Source organism: Cataglyphis hispanica, chromosome 2 (assembly GCF_021464435.1).
Source record: "Cataglyphis hispanica isolate Lineage 1 chromosome 2, ULB_Chis1_1.0, whole genome shotgun sequence".
NCBI classification, from domain to species: domain Eukaryota; kingdom Metazoa; phylum Arthropoda; class Insecta; order Hymenoptera; family Formicidae; genus Cataglyphis; species Cataglyphis hispanica.
Window position 1 is genome coordinate 6,662,134 of NC_065955.1, and position 16,261 is coordinate 6,678,394.

General features: G+C 32.7%; 1 protein-coding gene across 1 annotated transcript in view; it reads left to right on the forward strand.

Annotated features, from left to right (window-relative positions):
- Nucleotides 1-16,261, forward strand: part of LOC126858944 (receptor-type guanylate cyclase Gyc76C-like) — a 68,462-nt gene that overhangs the window by 20,387 nt on the left and 31,814 nt on the right. Inside the window, exon 3 of the mRNA XM_050609689.1 lies at nucleotides 8,322-8,769. Within this exon, the coding sequence (XP_050465646.1) occupies nucleotides 8,365-8,769 (405 nt within the window). The 5' untranslated portion in view covers nucleotides 8,322-8,364. The remainder of the gene's footprint in view (nucleotides 1-8,321; nucleotides 8,770-16,261) is intronic.

Consider the following 16,261-nt stretch of genomic DNA (forward strand, 5'->3'; position numbering starts at 1 on the left):
GAAATAACAAATAACTACTTTTATATATGCGTGTCTTCAAGCAACATTTTCTCAAGTGATAGTATCATAAAATGTATACTAAGTTTTGATATATTGAATCCTTATAAAAAGCATCGGAGTTTTTTTAGCTTTAGTTTTTATTAGACCTTGATATAACATTCACAACGTCATCCAAAGTCTAACTAATATTCTTATTTTTTTCCCTTCAGAATCAAATAACTTTTATCTAAAAAATTTCCTTCTAAAACAGGTTTTGAGACATTACGATGTGAAAGTTAAAATAGAATACCCCGCACAAAAGTTTCTTTTTAATAAAATTAAACATGACAATATTTTTCATTAATGAGATAATGATGATGAAACTACAGGTTTGATAAAAAATATTAAAGTGAGTTAACAGTGAATACATTACGTTACACATCGAGCAATTAACGTGGTTAAATTATTATTTAGATGTGAGATGATCGAGGAATCGAGTGTTACACGTAACGTAGAGCAGGTGTTATTAAGCGACACGATAAATTAATACAAAACGCAGAATCAGTAATTAATGCCGTAGGTATGTAAGGCGAGATATTAATATTAATATTGCTCTAAAGCTCTCTAATTAAAGTGACCTGTGAGTAACTGTTGAAGCAAAGTCATAAGTATCTCGCGCTATTCACATGCGGTGTCGACGCCTTTATGTTGGATAGCTGGATATGCAAATTCCCTTAGGCTAAACGTAATTTTCACCGTATATTTATTTGCTAATATGTACGCAATATGTGTAATTTTATGATCATTGGATTTCAACTCTGAATATACGGAAAAGCAATTGTAAGACTATCGTGACACTGACAGTGGAAATTAGCATCAGGTTAAATAAAAAAAAAATCAAAACGTGTTATGTGATGACAAATAGACAGATTATATATAAATATTAAGTATAAATATTATTAATATACAAAGAAAAAAAAGATTCATAAAGTGATAACAGAATAAAATAGATGAATTTATACACACTTATATCGTGCAATTCTTAAAGATCAAATCATAAGTAAATTATCGAAGATAATAATTTTTGAACTTTTTATTTAGGAACTTTTTTGAGTTTTTGTTTATAAATTAGAGATATAATGAAATCTACCAAAATATTATAGCTATAACAAATAAATTAATAAATGATAACTTTAACTTTTTCCAAATTCTTTTTTAATACTTAAAAATTATCGATATACACAATTGAAAAATATATTTTAAAAGATATTTATATATTTTTTCATAATAGAATATATATACATATAATAAGAATATATTTATAATCTCGTATTAATCAATCTTGAAATATTCAAATAAGAGTTCTTCAATTTTTTAAATATCATTACAGTATATTGTTTTTTTTGCATGAAAAAAAATTACATGCACGAAAAAAATAAATTTGTAATATAATTCTTATTTATAACTCATTTACATATGCTCACATTTATTTATTTATTTGTTTTTAAGTATATTTTATCAAAATTCAAAAAATTCTTCAAGTTTTATGAAAATCTGCTCAATTTTTTACAAGCGGACAATAGAAACGTAATGTAATACGGATTCGCTTCGATGAATCTCGGATACATATCGTTGACTCCAATATTTAATGCGTGCGAATAATTGTAACCGGCGGATGCTGGTAAGATAAATGGGTATTACCCAGATATTGCGTGGTGACCAAATGTTGCCACACCCGTGTACGTTTACAGACGTTTAGAGTAACGTGAGATATTATATCGGCGCAAAACACAGCGATGCGAAGAGTACTCGCGATAATAACAAGATCCACGTGCGCGCATCTCTTGTACTACATATATCGTTCTACAATTACTGCCTTGTAACGCAATCCACATCGCCACATTAGCACGTATGTTTATGCATATCACGTATACAAAACATACCGTTAGAGGACCGAATGTATTTCGAGATTGCACACTTTGTCGATGCTCGTTAAACGCAAACAACAAATGTAAACACGAATGGGAAAAACAAATTTCTTTCTTCCATTAGGTATATTATTATTATTGCAATTTATATAGAGTGTTCCTTTTTTCATTTTTTTATTTTTCTTTTTCAAAAATCGTGTTCCAAAATTCAAGAGATGTGATCGAATGCTTTATACTTTATATCAATTGCTATATATAATCAGGATTGACTCAACGTTTTCAATTGAACACATTTGGACATATTCACTAGCAGAAGAGAATTCCAGGAAGAAAGAGCAGATTTATCATTGTTGAACTAAACTATATGCACCGCGAGTATTGACCCTAGATTGCGTAAACGCACGCTCGACGCGTTGTCGTAGCTTCTCCACGATTTAATTTTCCATATCGATTTCGTTTTAGCGGAAGCAAATATTGTGAAAGAAGACAAAAATATTTTGTTGCCTACGAGATAATGAAACGGTGGATAATATATGAGACGTATGCTTTGGATTATTTATCAAAAGAATAAGTTTTTTAATCAATCGTTCTCTATATTAGAGAAATTGTTTTCCATATTATTTAATTTAATGTCACACATATGTTATTTTAACAATTAAAATATAGATAGAATTTAGATGATTATATTATTAATAGGATTAAAAAATGTAAAAAGATTCCTGAATTTTAATTTCTTTTTGAAATTTTGAAAAATGAGTTGAAAACTTGTTGGATCTTATTATTATTGCTTACATTTTTTTCTGAAATGACGTGCTGAAAATTACTTTCTGTGTTTTTTTTTTTTATTTTAATTTTAAAAAAACATGGCAGATTCGATATATCTTTAAAAATGACAAAGTTGTGTTGTTAAATTATTTTTAATATAACTCTTGTGTGAACGATTCAACTACAAACGATTCTGAATCAAAATATATCAACGATTTTTTTATCTTAAAGTTGGATAACAAATATTTAAAAAAAATATCTGTACTTTTTTTTTGTAGTTTTGACTACGAACGAAAAATATTGTTATTATAAATAACTACAAACTCAAAATCATTGATTTTTGTAAATTAGAAATTGAATTTATTAAAAGTAAAGATTATATAAATACAACCTGCATTTGTTTACGCTTATACGAAGTAATTATAATTACTATTATGGAAAAATAATAATTTTAGTCTACAATTAATACCGTCGAAAAAAATAAATAAACTACATGACAAATAATTTTGACGTTGGCGAATTTGCAAGTTTTATGACTCTCTCGTTTAATTTACACGATAAATGTCTTACTTAATCATTTGGAAATAATTTAGCCGAAACGGACGAATGAAGGTGACGGCATTGAACGCTATATATGTCTCAAATAGTGTTATTTTTAGCTTCTTATCGACTTATGTTTGTTTCGTGTATCAGTTACGTCTTTTACAAAGACTTGTTTGATTATGCCGTTATTAATAGAAAAGTACTTTATCACAATGACTTGTCTTGTTCATCATTAAACCTTTATTGCTACAATATGCCAACAATTAAAAATCACAACCTCCCTTAATCTGACATTTCTAATGTAAAAAATTAACTTTGGATGGCACTATTAATAAATTAAATTCTTATAGATTTCATAAACATTATTATTAACATGGAAAATTACTTACTCTCCTTTCATTTTTTGATATTAAAATATTTAAATTATTTGTTTTCAAGATTTATCAATTTATCGTTTATTGTTTAATCTAAGAAAACTTATCGAACGTGTGATTATGCTTGCCATATAAGAATAAAGCGTATTAAAATATTAATTGTTTTTTTAACTTTAGCATTTAAAAGGTTTCTTTTATTGAAGTAATTGCTTTTAAAATATATCACGTCAAAATTTATTAGCAAGATTTGAAATATTTTATATGCATGTTATACAACGATGTAAAATAAATCACTAATGTGAAGATATAAGCGAGCAATTAATTTTACAAAAAAATATTTACAATAGATTAACAGTTTTAAATTACTCATACTTTGACTGTCACGTTGTCGTTTGCTTCTTTTTTTTATATCTTGCTGTTTTTTTCGTGACATTCATACAACATTCATTCGAAAAAACACGGTTAATTACGATCGTGCGCGCATTAATCATCGGAATATGGCAATTACGTAGCACTTTACATAATACTTGATGCGAAATTTATTTTATTTCTTTTGCGACTAGGAATTCACGCGATTGATTTCGTTTAAATAAATAATATAAAATATGCATTTCCACAAATCATATAAAATCATAATATAAAATATGCATTTCTACAAATCGATGAATAAGCATCAAATTTATAACATGCGATAACATATATTAGAATAAAGTTAATTATATTTATTAATTTATTGAGTCAATCAATTTTCTATTTGCATTATTTTGTTAATAATTAAAAATTCGAAAATATTGAAAACATCTGCGTGTTAGTACACGATAGTACGCAAGTGTATTATTAATTAAGATATAATCGCGAAAAAAAAGACTCGCCTAACAATCATTAATTGCTCGAAAAGAGTAATCATTATTTTTTATTCATTGCGTGATTTTTACATAACGCTTATTACGAATCTTGCGAATAGCGCTTGTTAAAAATTTTGCCTATAGCACGCTATTGTTTACATTCGATGAGCTTATTATAGTCAGTCGCACGGCGAGACTCGTTTGGAAAGGTAGCGCCGCGAGGCGTTTTGTGAATTATCATATTAATTTTCGATTTTCGCGAATTCCAATGCCAAGCGAATTATAGCGTTATGTAATCGTAATTTTTCTTTTGCTATAATATAAAATAATGTGTATTTCAAGTGGGGTGCGATCATCGATTTTTTAATTATTTATTTTCACGAATGTCGTGTGAATGAAGGATACACAAGAGTGGAGTAAAATAAAAAAAAAAGGCATCGAATATAACGATAGAGCAATCATGCATTGGTATGTCTCTCGCAAATAATTTGGGAAACAGTGTAATAAAAGCAAAGAAGCAAGTAATAGTATAACATAGTTTGTTGTTATAGGTCGGAGTGTTTTTCGATTATTTCTGAAATTTATTTTTCGAATAATAATTCGAATAATATCTCAGTATCAGTAATTGAAATTTTTGATATCAAGCTGATATTGTTAACTACTTTATTGTTATATAGCTATAATATTTCGTGTTTTTCAAAATATATCAAAATTTAATATTTTTGTGAAATCAATTTGCAGTATCTTTCAGCGATCAATTCCGTGATTTTTTTCTTTTTTCCTTTTTTGATTAAGTATAAGTTTTCCAGAAGTGGAGGTGCTAGTTTATGCTAATATATGCCAGTATTTTTATTCTCAATATCAATTTTTTTATGTTAATTGGTAGGAACGATAAACTCGTAATTAACAAACACTTAATTATAATATACATCGATTTCGATTATAGACACAACCATCTGCCTCTTTTTTCTAAAAACAACAGAATTTGTGTATACGCAATTTTTTTCTCATAATTCGCATGTTGCTTTTTTTTTGAAGCAAGATAAACGGGAAATAATTCGTAAAGATGCAAAACACAGCGCAGCTGTTAAATACAAAACCGAGTTATTTTCGCCTTCTTTCCTATAAATCGGCGTGGTGGCAATGCGAGAGTGCACCAAGCGAAATATAGTCGTGCAAGAGGTGGGCGCTCGCTCACACGTCATTCGGACGTGCAAATGCGACATATGTGCGGCCTACCGTACGCAGGTATAACGTATGAGCACGATGACGTAATGGCGAATCACGTCGAGAAGTTAAGTGTGGAGTAGCGTGGCGTGATGCGTCTCTTTAATGTCCCTTTTGTTAACTCGTGACCGGGCGTCAAATAAATCCGGGTTTCGTGACTCTCTCGACCGTAATAATTAAAGCCTCTGCGAGTCGGAAGTCGTCACGACGGGGCGAGTAGAAAGCGCGCGCACGCGCTTCCTCCCTTGAATGACACACGTGCATCATGACAGGCGGACGTCTTTATTATTGGTAAAGCCGTCGCAGGCTAGTCCGATTCACCTAAGGAGTTATGTAATCGCAACAGGTGTCTCTTTCTTCTTTTCTCTTCTTCTCTCCTTTACGGCCACGTGTTCAAACGTACCTCGCACCTATGTTTCGCGACGATTTGATGCTTAATTGTGTTTGGCGACGTCGAGTCTCTCCGGAATTTTCTGACAATCCTCACGGCAACGCATCATTGAGCAGATGCGTACTCGCAGAGATGTTTTCTTATCGGTCAGCATTACAATGTAAATGTTAAAAGTTATAGATAATGCTTGTTTGTATTTTTTCTCTCGAAATTAAGTCACATTATAAAATCGTTACAAGCGTGAATAGATTGTGTAAAATTTAAACTTGTCATTAACACGTGATACAGCGTCTTAAATTATTTTACATAAATTGTAAAATTTGTATCTTCCTTTTTAATTAAAGAAAAAAATACAACGGAAAATATATAATATTGATACTATGTGATATGAATTGACAAAGTCATTTATAAAGATTGTCTCCAATAAGTATGATAGTCATTGCTGTTTCCATTAACTAATAAAAAATAAATTCGATTGATTTACGAGACAGAGGAAAGGAAGTCGTTTTACGCGCGTGATCGCAATACCTTTATTCTCACTTGCATATTGCAACAATGATGTCATTGATATAAAATTCCCTTGGGAGTCTTCGCGACATCCGGTTCATGCGATATAAATTTTCTTTACGACGGATTGTCTTTCCGTGTGATTGAAGACAAAGTAAATGTTAAAACGTCTGTAAAAAATACGCACGTGTAAATCAGTTCAATATGTACACTTCGTGCGGTTAATATTATTTAAAAAATTTCTATTATTAGCTGAACACAACAGATGGCATATACGATGATTCACGCGAATAAATGTGACCTCGCGATAAATGCATTGAAGCAGGAAGATATATATTATTGTCACAACTGCAGCACATCAACTACAACCGGTTTTGCGATTGCGATTGTAACCACGGAAATTGTAACGCTACGTATCCTTACATATGATACGTATGTTCAGTATAAGGTTGAAATGCGAATTACAATAAGCCTAAAATAGACATGACATTTTTGTCCGAATAATAAATTGGTTTTTTAAACAGATCAAAATCAATTTTTATATATTTATATGCTGAATATATAGCAAATTTTTACAATAGGTCTTGTTAAAACTTCAAATTATTTTTTTTGTTTAATATTTTTTTCCCATATTTGAACTATTTAAATATTATTGCCCAATATAAATAATTTTAACGAATATAGGTAATGTGATATAGTAAACGAATAATCAACAACAAGCATTGTTTTTGTTATTAGTTTATTCGACTAATTTTTACATAAATTACATACCTGAAACTGATTATTTAAAATTGAAATCAATTTCTGATCACTATCAGTTTCTTGATCATCTCTGCATACTCAATATTAATCTTATTTTTTTTTGCAAATAAAAGTCGACGCGCGATTATTAGTGCGCAAACTTTTTGTTGTTTAATTTTAGTGACAAATATGCATTAAATATGTACTGTTTTTGGTCGGTCTTTAGCATAAATAACAAGATACAAAAATTAAATTTGTATTTAAATCTTAATATACAGAATATTAATTGTTACATGTATTAATTGAAAATTAAAATTGAAATCGATAAGTGATAAATGACATTGTGTTTTATAAGTGTGTTATAAATAATATTGAATAATAGCTAGTTAAATAATTAAAAGTTAAATTAAAGTTAAAAAATTATTAATTTTTAACCTAACTTAGTTTTAAATGTGTTTAACTTATACTAGTTATTTTTAAATATTTAAAAATAATTAAATATTTTAAATTAATGTTAACTTATCAACTTTTTTTATACAATAAAATAATTCATTCATATTAAAGTCGTGTGAAAATGATTAATGGTAATATTTCATATATCGTACAAGTTTGTGTGATGTGTCATTTGCTGTTGAATAGAGAATTAACTTTTAACTTTTAAATTTTAATGAATTAATAATCTTCTAACTTAATTTTAATTAAGTTAATTTTAACTTAATTTCTGTTTATTTTATTCTAATTTTTGTTGTCAAAAATTGTCAAGTTAATTTTTATTTATTTCATATTTAAGATTAGGATTATTTATATAAGAATAATTATTATTAGATTACGACTACCTGCGTTTGAGCAAAAATAAATTCATACATCGCATCATCTTTTCGGCTGTGAAATCCGCAATTTTGCGAATTTTGACATAAACCAAATGGCATTTTACTTAGGAAATATAATAATTTTGAAAAATAAAAATCAATTTTTCGACTATATAGTCCCCTTAACAAGAACGAATCTTTTGATCTTGCAGGTAAGCGGGTGGGAGGCGCTGCTGACCGGTGGCGGCGGCGGCCATGCGCCCCGGCCCGCCAGTACAGCCGAGCCGCCGCAGGTCTCCCCGTCACCAGCATCCGCGCCAGCAGCAGCTTCATCGGGAGCGCGACCGTAAGCAGCAGCAGCAGCAGGAGCATCATCGTCCCTCGCATCTGCTGCCGCGGCCCCGCATCAAGGGTCCGCGCGCCCTCCTGGTACTGCTGCTACTCGCCAGTAGCCCCCTGGTTCTGGGTCAGGCCCAGGAATCACCGCCGGTCCAGTGCCAGCAGGCGCCCACCTCTCATAAAAATCTGTGGTCGGGGGGCAATAACACGGCGGTTCAGCAGCGGAACTTGACCATCGGCTATCTCACTGCTATTAAGGGCGGCCTCAAGGATCGTCAGGGTCTCACCATCTCTGGCGCTCTGTCCATGGCACTCGACGAGGTAAGGCGTGATTTTTTTCTTCGCACTTGGAAGATTCTCGTGTAGCTATCTCAAATAAAATGTAGTGAACTAGATGAACGAACAAATGATGTTGTGGATAGGTACACAACATATATATTGTCTGAAAAAGAAAAGGAATCCCCATTACTCTTTCATGTCTTTTCGCTCTATTCTCGCTCGTACTATGTTTCATTCTTTAGGTAATGTGTGAAATACACGCGACTCGACTGTTATTGTTATCGAGGAGAATGACGACATTGTTACGCCGATTACGTGCGGAATCGGTCGTACTTCGTACGGTTTTAAAAGCGTTTAAGAGCGTTCTATTGATACATTGCGCGCTGTAATCAATAGCCGGTGTTTCTCGGAATAGGAGAACTACCGTCCGCGTTACTGCACGAAGTCGTTTACTCGCTCATTGCGATGCGCGTGTTGCATGAACACGATCAATCATGACGATGCTGTAAAGATTTTTGAACCCGCTGCCACTGAATTTCACAGAAAATTACAACGTTATTCTCTGCTCATCGTAACAGCTGTTAATGACAGCTCGTTGATGCTATTAGTTTACACGGTGCATTAACGATTGGTCGCCGTCGGTTTTGACAGCAATCTGAATCCGCAGTCAGAATTGAACGGAGCTTGTTAAAATTTATATATATAGGGTAGGCCCAAACGTTTCGGTCAGATTTTAATATTTTATAGGAAATTTTCTAAGAAATTTATTAATTATTTCTATTATATTTAATTTATTAATTATTTCATTTTTTTATTTTATTTTCTTTTTACCTTGTGCTCTTTCTTTCATCTTCCTAATGATGATTGGTTTAAACAATGCAAGAAAATAATTTTTTTTTAGTGGAATAATCAACAAACAAAATAAATATTTAAAAATAAAAAAAATGTACTATTGATAGCCGAGAAAACATTTCTTTTACGTTTGAAACTGGTTATCTCAAAATTCTTGGAACGTACTACAATCATTTTGATTTCATTTGAAAATTTAATTCTCTACAACTTTTGTTTCGGTCATTTTTTGTCAAAAAACGCATACTTTCCTTGATATTTATATAAAATAACCATCTGATTTCAGAGGACGCTAACTTTTTAAGGAAGCATTATTTGACTCATGTTTATAGAAAACTTTTTGTTCAGAATTAAATTTTCTATAAAATCTCACAGTCTGGCCGGAACGTTTGGGTCCACCCAAATATAATATACAAGATGAGCATTTCAGAAAAAAGAGATTGAGAGAGATGTGGCCATTTCCTCGAAATTTCATTTTCTTCGGCACGATCTCGAATTCTGCCTTATACCTTTTTTTTCTTTTTTTTTCTTTTTTTCTTCTTTTATTTACTTGTTTTACATGTTAATTGCGAAATTATAACGTATACGGAAACTCTACTTATCGATGCGGAATGTAATTCTTTCTATTAAGTGTATTTCAAAGCGGATTACGTCACTCATCGATCATACGAATAGTAATAGTCTTTTATACTTTATCTGCTATTAACCACCTACGTTGTTAATGAAAAAGGTCGACACGTGGAACCAATTTGATGAGACATATATTTATAGATTGCACGAGTATTTTAAAGGAAATAAAGACTTGGACAAAGTCTTGATAAAGACTTGTAAGAATGGCTGTTCTGGGTTAGTTCAATTGCATTTAATATATATGCAATTATCTTTCTTCTCTCCTCTTTTATTAAATATTTCTGATATAATTATTCAGAAAATAGAGGAAATATTAACATGTTTTTCAATGTAAATAGCATTTATTTAAATCTTTTTTCGCGTACGCGAAAATATCCGCGTAAATTGGGAGACTAATATTGTTTAAGATAAAAATTGAATTTTTATAATGCTTACGCATTGTAAAATGGCTTGAGATAAGAGTGTACAATAACATCGAAATATCAGATAGATATCAATATCTTTAAAGTCGATATATAAACAAATACAAACGAATGGACAAACTTAGTCACATTGAAAAGTTAATCGCTGCTAAGAAGGCTTCGCATATATACATTCTCCCCACGAATGAGATCTTTAATTTCGCCGAAGAGGGGATGATCCGTTCTGAATCTTCTTCGATTACCCAACCAACGACAATGCAATGGACCATAATATCCAGTGTTTTTTTTTTTTTCCTTCCCTCGATCCTGCCGTATTCCTTGCTCGCTCAAATCTACCGTCCCGCTTCAATAGCCTCGATAATTCATTCGGATCCCCTATCTCTCTTCTCCTCCTCCTTCTCTTCCCTTCCTCTCCTTCGGCTGTCTCCCGCGCATCCATAGGGGACCGTGAGACCGTTTTCGCCCGGGTGTGTTGCATGCCGGTTAAAGAGGAAGTATGTTTGTAAAAAGAGAAAGGTAAGCGCTGCTCCCGCTCGCCGCGGGGGCAGAAGTGACCCCGGCGATTCCTCTCGGAGGACCGCCGAGGGAGAGGCGCGCCGAGAGATGCCCCTGCGAGGGTTTAAAAATACAAGACCGGCGTTATTCGCCGGTCCGCCCACGCGTGTCGACGAAACGGCGCTCTCGCGAACCGTGAGAAGAATTCGCTCGCGAGTTCGGGCACGCACTCCCCCTCCCTTTTCCTCCTCATCTTCATCTTCACTCTCCTTCTCTTCTTCCCTTTCTTCTCTTTCTTGGCCACCCGTCCTTTCCTTGTCCTCCCCAACCGCTTTTTTCTTTCCCAAACCTTGTCTCGACTCTTGCAACCTGTGACCGCACATGAGGAATCGAGCGGACTCGATAAAAGGAAAAAGAAGAAGAAGCAGCGGAGGAAAGAGTGAAGGGGGCAGAGAACGGTGCGAATCATCGAAACGAGCGTCGATCTTATCACGGCCCGCGATATCCGGGTGTATGTGAAAATATAAGGCGGCGTTATCTTCGGTGATTAATTGCCGCGTCGATCGTAACAGGAGTGTAAGATCGAAAGTGTCGAGCATTATTGATCCGAAGGCGTGGGGAAGCGTCGGTGGTTAAATTCCCCCGTCAAATACCTCTCCTTTCGATTTATTATCTCATCGAATAAAGCAAGTATTAATTTATCTTTTAGTCCCGAGATTATTTGTAAAGATTTTTTAGCGATTTTTTGAAAATATGAATGGCTTTGTACATTTTTTTTAGAGTGTTTTAAGGATTATAATTTCAGCAAAGCCTTCAATTATCAATAGTTAGGCTACTGAAATTGACGGCAATTTCAGCGGCGAGCGAAAGTACGGATTATAAGAATGGAACGCGCGTATTTTAAAAATAATCTATATAAACGTGTATGTAGGCGCGCGAGATATATTCGTTTTGTTTTGAGAAAAACCAGAAAGAAATGAAGTCTAACTGGCGCGTTGTGTTTCCGCGCTCCACGATAAAATTTCTCTTTCAGCAGTTCGATGCACCGCGTGCAGTTGCAACGATAAACGCATAATGACTCTCCTCACTGCGATGCATGCCCGCGTACTCAGCGAGTCGAAAGGTGCAGGAAACGAGCTTTGCGGCCGTTTATTTATATCCTCCGATATGCCACGCAAGAGTAAGCATCGCGATCGCAATGTCGGCCTCTATTCGCGGTTGGAATAAAGCTTGATTCACAAATGCGCCTTCTCCCAACACCTTGCCTTTCGATCGTACACATATACAATGCGACATATACGAGCATCTTGTTCTCAACAAGTAACCTTATCCTCACATTTCTGCATGTCATAGGGCTTATTTTAGCGATTCGACCTTATCGGTTATCGACCCGTTAATGACGCAAATTGTTACGCTATGAAACTGATGATAATTAAAGTTCAATCAGTTTATTACACTGTTCTAGATAATAATTTATTGTGATAAATCGACTGTATGCTTGTTTATCATATTAGTGAATATTACATGAATTTTAGACGAATATTAATATTTGTTTATTATAAATATTAATATTTGTTTATTAAAAATATTAGATGAATATATTAATATTTGTTTATTACAAATAAGAAAAAAAAAAACTTATCAATTTTTGTTATATGTATTAAAAATGATCGAAATTCTCGCCGATGCAATAGATTGATGATAATAATTGAGGCTATCTTTTTCAATTGAAAAATTTTATATGCGTAAAGCATTACGCTAATAATATGTTTTTTTTTATTGAAAAACGTCAAACATGTCAATAACTCATTTCATTTGTCTTATACAATGTTCTAGTATATTAATAGATATATTTCTTAATTAAGATCATATTATATAATATTAGAATTGAATTAACATAACATTAAATATTTTTATATTGTTTTTAAATAGAATAATATGCATTGATCGTTATAAAAACAGACATTTAATCGTCGACATTAAATATTTTCGGCGATAATATTTTGACGTTTTGTTTGATGTCATATATAATATACATATATTACCATCCATTAAAGCTTAATCTTTTGTTTGCATTCAATGAATAATCTAATCTTCTATATATTATTTTTAATTAATTAATATAAGGCATAATGATGGTTTTCAAAATCTTATTTATTATAACATTCCATAATTTTTTTTTTTTTTTTAATTGAACCGTATATTTATTGCAAATGATCCTAAAAATATTTTAATATTGAAAATAAGAATGCAATTTTATTTAAATTAAAATTAAAACAATCGAATTGAGTTAGCGAAGACGGTAATCGTCAGTTTATCACGAATTATTATGTATGGGAAACAGTTTCACGATACGTTGATGCTGACGTATCGTTTCCTGTAGCGCACATCAGTCATTAAGTTTGACAAAATAAAATCCAAGTTTAATAAAAATATGCAGGGATATGGCATCAAATCACACGTGTGTGAATCGCCCTTAATACTCGGTTCGGCCACGGCGATCGCAAGTGCAGGATACAGGTGTTACAGTACCACCTTGCGCGCGCGCGCACTAATCCAGGCGCTTAGCTCGCGGGTATGTGGAAAGCAGAAAAAAAATCGTGGAATTTTCACTCGCCGTACGCCATTCTCATGATGTAAACTAATTTTGCTCGGGGTTCGGTGTATTTGTAAATAGAGCGTTAATTGGCGATTTTGCATAATCGGTGCCGTAATGGGCGCGGGTGATAAACGCGCAGATCGCAATCGTATTAATATCCGTTCGCGGGTGGGCAATGCGATTCACATGCGTAATGGCTGTAAATCGCTGCGCGCATAAAGTCGATCTCTATTAATAAATAATAAGGCGCGCCGGCGCGCAACCTCGCTACTGTTGATCTGACTCTTGATGAAGGAAGTGTAATTTAAATGAGCGGCGCGGATTAAAGAGGAACGCGCCGGACTTTCACTGCGCCAGAGAGCAGAATTTTTCGCATTGCTGCGGTTATAACGGTGTGTGAAACGAAGTACGAGATATCACATTGAAAAAACAGGCTGACAATGACAGGTCGATTTATCGCCAAATTGAATCGAAAATGTTTTATAGTTTTTTGAGGGACAATTGCCTTATTGTTTCGAATAACTTTTGTTAGCACAGTTTTCTTTTTTTTTTTTTTTGTATCTGTACGCTACCCGTGTGTTTGTTTTGATTTTATATCGCGGGAAATATATTTTCTCTCCGACATGTATTTAAATGCGCAGCTGTTACAATTTGAAAAAATATGACATGATAACGTTGATATGCAAATTACGCGCTACAAATTGACGCGCTTGCGTATGTGGCTCATGCAGAATTAGGAATGCTAGGCATTTAACGGAAAGTAATGTTTTTTTTTAGTGTTTCACGAAACCGCTTTAACGGTATATAACAAGCGAAGACTACAAATTCATGATGCTGTCATGTGAGCTCAAAAAGCTGGATTGCTAGACTAATCAACTTCACTTTTATTTAATTTTTTTTTTTTTTAAAGCAAAAATTTTATTAAAGCACATGTTCACAATGTTGTGTGCCAAATTTGAAAAAAAAATTGAAAAGTTTACAAAAAGTGGAGTGAATCAGTTTGGTTTTTGGCAGGTTTTTTGCGGTAATGGAAGTTGCCTTTTGATAGAATTAAAAAGTATAGAGAATCTTTTTTATCACTCAATTTTCTCTTCAATCAATAATATTAATTCTTTTTTTTTTATTTTTTACAACCATCAATAGAATATTTATTCCTGCAAAGGCATTTCAATTTATAAAATGATAAACTTTGTTAAGTAGCGCGGCGACTTATGTAAAATAAAATGTCCTGTTATTGACGTGTTTATATATATCCTATGCAAATTTAAAATTATTCCATCATTTATATTTTAACTTTCTACAACGTGATCTGTTTGATTACATTGCATTAGCAATTCATTCCACTCACATATAGATTTCATGGAAATGGCTATAATGAAGTTGTCAAATTCTTCTATCTTTATGTTTACAACTAGTATTATTCATCTTCTTTGTATTAAGAAATTTCTACAAAGTGCACGCACATGCTTTGGAATGTCGTGTCAATTTATCTCACAAGATAATTATATGATATCACGGATCTAATGATAAACCTCTTACTTTGGATATAGCGTTAATAAATTGTAGGAGAAAAATTATGAATGCAGAATAGTATGGAATTTTATAATACACGTTATACAATGTCTAGTTTCTATTCATGAGGATAATATAATTATATATATTATATGCGAATTTGATTATGTAAATTAACATGCTTCATCGTTTACGTTTACATTATAGAATAAGTGAACCAATACCAAGCGAATAATGTCGAGTAATAAATTTGCAAAAATACACAATAACTTAAATCAGCATCTTACAATTCCTTAGTCAATATATAATTTTCAAAAACTTTGAATTTCTATACATTTAGAGAGATTGTCTAAATCGATTAAAAATAATCTTTTTAGTTTGAAAATATTTTTTTGCATTTGTTTTAAAATGTTATTTATACTATTGCTATAAATTTTCTTAAATAATAACTTTTAACTTTAATTTTTTTTAACTTTTAAAATTTTCCTTGATAATAAATTATTTCTGATATATTTGCAATGCGTTTATTTAAATTATATCCATAAAATGCAAAACAGAGTTGAAAAACTATTTCTACATTTTCATCGTGAATGAGAGCTGAAAAAAATACATACTTTTTTTACGAAATCAGTTGAATTCCGTTAACATTAATCGGTATCTTTATACACCATGCGTATCGCGATCTGATCGTCTACATACGCATGGCATAGTTCGAATAGATTTATTCCGCTGACTGTGCGAGAACAACCTGATACACAGAGGTCTGTTCCAAGTCGTGCTAGAATGTACAATGGACCGCGATAGCGCGGCCCGCAAAAGGGCTATTGCACGTGTGCGAACTTTTCAACGACGATCGCCGTGTCGCCGACGGTTATAATTTCAGCTTGCATTGCTAGGCATGTAAATTGGCGCGCCGTCCAAGTGGCTGTACGCGGAAAAGTATTGTTTGCTGGAATTCAAATTTGCATAATAACCAAGCATATGATGTGTGGACGCGAGCCGGATATACCGGGTAGAAATGCGCATC